Here is a 6,032-nt window from a genome sequence, read left to right as displayed (position 1 = left end):
TATGTTGTCCGACTTCTTCGATATCAACACATTCTTACGTTGACTGGTAAACAAATACTATGCAATTCTGCATTTATCCAGTGTAAACTGCAATTTTGGATTTGGCCATATTTTAAGGATGCACATTCAGTTTATATGATTATGTATTTCATATCTCCCAACTTATACCAAATAACATAATCTGTGTTCCTTTATTAAACTTGTAAATCCAGTTAATTAAAATATGTGTTATAACACTAGATTTGACTATTAGCCCCTCAATCGCTATCATAATTGACAAAAGCTCTATTGAAGACACCGTACGCATAGACTTAAACATAAGGTATGGTTTATGACATGTGTGACAATCTTAACTATTTATAAGTTAATTAACTGCATAGGAAATCAGCATGATTATTATGATTCTTGTGAAGGTAAAATAGGTTCATTATTCAGATTATTATAGCACGGAGGAGGTACACTTAACACTTATGTACTAACACAACAAGAGATTAAGCAGCTTAAACCTAACCAATTTATGCACCCGTTTAAGTTTAACCAATTTAGGCATCAGCAGATCCGTAAAGCCAGTTTATGCCCCAATTTAACACAACAAGTAAGAGATTATACCATAAACAGTGAGTGATCAGTGCCGTAATCGCGAATTAGATGCAGCAAATCCTTAAATCCAGAGCCGTAATTGGTGAATCTGATCCAACAGATCTGTAAAGCCAGAGACGTGAATTAGATTGAGCGATCGATGATGAGAGATATGGAATTAGGTTACTGCCATGAGAGATAGATGATAGATTAACCAGAATTAAAATGTGAGATTGAGTCCTAGAAATGAGAGATCAATGAGATGAGAGAGGGTCCTTGTACTTTGTTTTTTTTAACCAAAATTAAAAAGTGACACTTAAAATGACACACACTCAAAAAGTCTAGCCCGTGTTTTTTTAAACCTTTTATGACAAAAAACTATTGACAAGCAAATGCGTGTCTTTGTTTCTTTGAATTTTGATAAAAGATATTTAGTGGTGCGCGGTTTTTACATGTCATAAAATTATTGTGTGTCATGATTGGCGTGTCATTAAAGATATATTTTCTACTAGTGATTATGTCCAACGCTTTTGGTTATAGAGAACATAGTTGGTTCTAATTATCTACAACATGGGTTCTTGAGACACGTGTTAATTTCAATAAACGATTTGGTTCTGAAAGCCAGTTTCATGCGGAATAACAAAGTTTCTTCCAATTTCGAAGACCACTTTTGGTACTAAAGTACAAAGTTGATTCTGATCAACAACTTTGATACTGAATATCAAAGCTAATATTGATTATCATATTCAAGCAACTTGTAACAATTTAACCTGAACTGTAACATCTCAGTTTTTTCGTATTTGAATTCGTTTATGTTTAACCCTACTCGGAATGTAATTTGGATCTTTTGAATTATTTATATTTTGTATTTATTAGTGTTTAACTTGGTTTAACTTATTTTATATTCTCTTAACTTTCAAACTTGTCCAACTGTGCTTAAAACCCTTAAAATCGCTTAAAACAGCTAAAAATCGCATTTATAGAAGTACAGGGACTCTTTTTGCCAAAAATCAAGAAACTTAAGCCACAAGTTAAGTCTTATAATGCTATAATAAGTCCAAACTCGTTTCTTGCTGTCATGGCCGAAATCTTGAAGTTATTTGGGTTGATATTGTAATTAATTGCTTATTTCGTTCCTAATCGAGTTATTAACTAATAAACAAGATTTAGGGTTTTGTATATAATCAAAACATGTCATAAAACCCTAAATTACTACTTAAACATTAGCCACCATCTCTGAATTCACAACATTCCCTTCCTCCATTGTTGATTTCTTCAAAGTTTATTCAAGTTCTTCAAGCTTTTGTTGACTTTCAAGTTCGTAGAACCGTTGACCTCGAATTTCTTTTAGTTCCAACCATTGTTTGGGTAAGTTGTCTGTTGTGTGTTTGTATATTTTCATTCACTTAAAAAAAACCCTCAAGCAAATTATGGGATTGAGAGACTTTTTGTGGTCAATTTGATCTCGACCCGTTTAAGGTGTAATGGTCAGATCCTTTGAATATTCGATTACTCTATCTTCTAGTAAAAATAGCTTTGGAGCCAAAAGACTTTTCTATTCACCACGAAATTTTGAGTGTACCGGTCAGAATTGATTTCAGATTCGAAGTACGGATTCTAAACAGTACCAACTCGCTTAATTATTAAAAACTTCATATCTTGAGTTCTAGATATTCGTTTGACGCGATTCCAACGGCCAAATGTTCTAGTTTATTAATATTATCTACTGTAATTTTTATGAATTTTTGGTTGAGTTTGGATCAGCAGCTATGTTATTAATATTTTATTATCTCTCGATCGCTTTAATTGCTAAGGTGAGTTAATCACCACCCCCTTTTCAATCTTTCGCTTTTGGGGCAGTATGCGTACCAAAACTCATTTATATACATCAAATCTCAATTTGAATCACAAATCATGTATTACGTATTGTGTTGTATACAAATTGACTGTTATGTGCAATGTGTATTAATTGTTTATTTTATCGCATTCAGAGAGGTCCATCACAGTTTATCTCATTAAATATGATCATAAGTTGTCTTATTAGCCAAAGCCCAATTCACATGGCAATGGTCAAACGCCACCTACTTGTTACATCAACTGTATTACTCACATTAACACATATGGTTTGTTTGTTGTTTGTTTGTTTGTTTTATTATAAGTATATATCAAATTGGTGGCTACTCACTTAATATATTGTTGACAAAATATATCTTCTTAGGCATATTGCAGATACAATATTGGATTATTGATAGTTGACGAAGACATTTAGTTATCGGACTTTAGCTAATTTAATAAAAGAGATAATTGTATTGTTTTGTTTTGTTTATATTACTGCATTTTAATTTCTTTGGATGATGCATGCATTTGATTTGAATTTTAATAAAATAATGTTACATATTGTCATCAATTAACGTATGATAGTGTCTTGTGAGCTGTGAATCAATAGTTCGCGCCCCGGCATTCCGTTGTAAGTTTGGGTGTGACATGGACCTAGGGGTTTTGACTGAGATTTCTTCGTTTGGTTCTCGCCTTCTGTTAGCGATTAGCCGACTCACTTTCCTTCAATTAATCAATTTTGAGCAGCAGGTAATCAAGTATGTCATGATGATTATAGATGTATATCATAATATGATGAACTAGTCAAGGGTGTTTTAGTTTAAAAATTGCATGTTTGGAATTTTTTTGATTTTGAGAACTATATAATGCACTTGTCTAGTTGTTTATGTTCAAATGTTTTTAATTTTAATAATTTATATATTAGTATTAAAAAATTATCTCCTAAATATCTATCGGGTAAGTAAAAACATAAAAAAAGGAAAATAGAAGAAGAGTTATTGAGTTTTTTTACCTGTCTTAGACGTGTTTTTTTTTCTCTCTTTTTCTTTCTTTGCATCATCGGGGACAACCTGCTCCCACTTGAATTACAAGGTTCATTAGCAACATAATACTTAATAGTTTCAGTCAAGTGTGTATTTCGCACCTCTAACTTATATTTTATTTTCGTATTAGTCTAAAAATCAATCTCGTTTATCCTTCAAAACATTTTCTCATTTACGTGTGATGTTATGGACACGTAGATCAGGACGTATACAATTGCTGTTAGAAACGTGCAAAAAGTTTTATAAATGACTATATTTGTGATGCCGAATTTAGTGTTAATGCTATTACTTAATAAAAATAATAAAACTCTTCTAGACAATACCTTTGGACTTTTTACGAATAAGCCGTAAGCGATGTAGAGACTGTCGTAGTCGTCGGACCTATGCTTCTTCCATGTAGAGTACATAGTCGAGTATTTAGACAAAAGAATTTATTATGACATTAAAGTCAGCACATGTTATCGTTTACCAAGTCAAGCCACTTGTCATCTAGCTAGACCATTAACTCCAACAGCCATGCCATATAACCTCCGCCACATCCAGCGTTGTATATGATATCGACACATCAATATAATAAATACAAATTAAGCATCCATTAATCAAATATACTTACCTATAAACTAGTTTGAACTTTAAATTGTGCAAAGTAGTAAAACTAGTGAATCATGAATAGTAAAGAGCACTTTGCGGTTTCTTTACCATTTAAGGATGATGTTTTAAATTTAAATCGGTGTGGTATTCTTAATTTTTCATTAATGGTTAAATTGAAAATTTTAACAAATAAGACTATATATTGTGGTGGTGTTAAATGGATGCTTAGCTTGGCCACGTGGACAGCAAGGGCGCGGAACGTTGCTAGGGATGTGACGCAAATGGGGCGCTAGAGGGGCGAGAGAGTTTTAAATTTGGTTAATATTATTAGGCCATTTAGTTTTAAAAGTTATAGAAGCTTTTACAAATTTTAAGCCTAAATTAAAAGTGCATTGATTTTTGCTATAAAAATGTTTTAATGACTTGCTTCAAATACACGAGAAGTCACTATTTATAAATAAAACAATCTGATAGTTGAGAGAATTTAAAAAGATTTCGTTTATATATATTATAGATAAGATATGATACATAATTTGATTCGAAAGTCCACTCTTATTTCCCACACATTAATTGCATGTTACTTGTCAAAGAAATCATGCAATTATTATTATATGCATAACATACATGATAGCATGATGAAACATCTTCTAATGACTGATATTATTACATATGTTTCATCATATTCTCCACTTATACATCATCAGTTTTGAGTTTCTTTGTTTCCATGTCCTCCACCACCACCCTTGTGTCCTCCACGCTCGCCGCCTTTGTGTCCTCCACGCCCGCCCTCGTACCCTCCACGTCCACCACCACCACCACCTTTGCCATATCCTCCACGTCCACCGCCATTGTATCCTCCACGTCCACCTTCGTACCCTCCACGCCCACCACCGTTGTATCCTCCATGTCCGCCCTTGTTGTATCCTCCACGCCCGTCAATCTCACCTGCATCATTACATATTATTTTTAAAACTAAGTTACAAATATGTGCATTACACAAATTAGTTAAATGGCTTTCAAAAATATTTATTTTGACTAACATATTATATTTTTTCAAAGACGTTTTATAAAAAATAATTGTAGAATATGCTTATGGTGTAGTTAAATTATTTACCAAATTATTAATCCCTTTTTTATTTAATATTTCATTCGTCTCATTAAAAATGTTTATATTTTCTATTTTATGTGTGTCATTACAAATGTCTACTTTCAAACTTTATTACTCAATTTCTAAGTTTACCCTTAAACACACACAACCAGCATTAATAAACAACATTGATGAACACAATTTTCAAGGATATTTATTGTCATTTGATAAGAATCATTTAATCTATCTTAAACTTTGTTTTTTTCAAACCATGACATTTAAAGATGGACGGAGGGAGTAGCAAATAGATGAGGAAAATAAAACTTTATACTTCACCATACATCGGCACATGACAAAATATTTAATAGAAGAGAGACGTGAGAAAACCAACTCTACATATTAGAAAAAACTGCATATGACGGTACTATATGATATCACACTATAAATATGCATATACATCTGTAAGAGTTCTACATTCTACAAACATTAAGTGTGTGAATTAGATTTGAAGGCAATTATACTTACTGTTGGAGGCAGAGACTACTTCTGAGGTAATGAGAATGACTACAAAAGCCAAGGCAAGAAGAAGGAATGTTTTTGAAGCCATTTTAATTAGAATTGAAGAGATGAGGAAACTAGTGTTGTATAGGTATGTATTTATAGAAGGATTTGATGCATGAAGATGGAAACTAATATTATTGCTGTGGTCCCTTTGTTGTTGGCTGGTGAGAATCTGGGCCAGGATACACATTTCATTTTCTTTGAAATTTTGCAAACCTACATTTGTATCCTACTTGAATTTTAATCCAATTTTGATAACTCTCTTAATCATGCATATATTAAATCACTGTTAGGTTATGTGTTGTGTAAGGGTGTAGCTTAGTTGGGGCCAGGGT

General features: G+C 32.5%; 1 protein-coding gene across 1 annotated transcript; it reads right to left on the bottom strand.

Annotated features, from left to right (window-relative positions):
• Positions 1 to 4,587: 4,587 nt before the first annotated feature.
• On the bottom strand, positions 4,588 to 5,747 carry LOC143560250 (uncharacterized). The gene is made up of 2 exons (XM_077048589.1): positions 5,662 to 5,747; positions 4,588 to 4,994 (listed from the first exon to the last, which is right to left on the bottom strand). Exons 1-2 carry the CDS (start codon positions 5,741 to 5,743, stop codon positions 4,750 to 4,752), a joined length of 327 nt encoding a protein of 108 aa, XP_076904704.1. The 5' UTR covers positions 5,744 to 5,747; the 3' UTR covers positions 4,588 to 4,749.
• Between the last annotated feature and the right edge of the window lie 285 nt (positions 5,748 to 6,032).

Source organism: Bidens hawaiensis, unplaced genomic scaffold, assembly GCF_021521415.1.
Source record: "Bidens hawaiensis isolate Kalapana, Puna unplaced genomic scaffold, B.hawaiensis_p1.1 tig00020321_1, whole genome shotgun sequence".
NCBI lineage: Eukaryota > Viridiplantae > Streptophyta > Magnoliopsida > Asterales > Asteraceae > Bidens > Bidens hawaiensis.
This window is presented reverse-complemented; position numbering and strand designations above follow the sequence as displayed.

What these genes read in the sequence shown, in the direction of transcription:
- LOC143560250 (XM_077048589.1), bottom strand. Translation starts at nt 5,743, where the DNA reads ATGGCTTCAAAAACATTCCTTCTTCTTGCCTTGGCTTTTGTAGTCATT. An exon ending in AGTAGTCTCTGCCTCCAACA is followed by an intron (nt 4,995 to 5,661) that starts GTAAGTATAATT and finishes GTAATGATGCAG; the next exon opens with GTGAGATTGACGGGCGTGGA.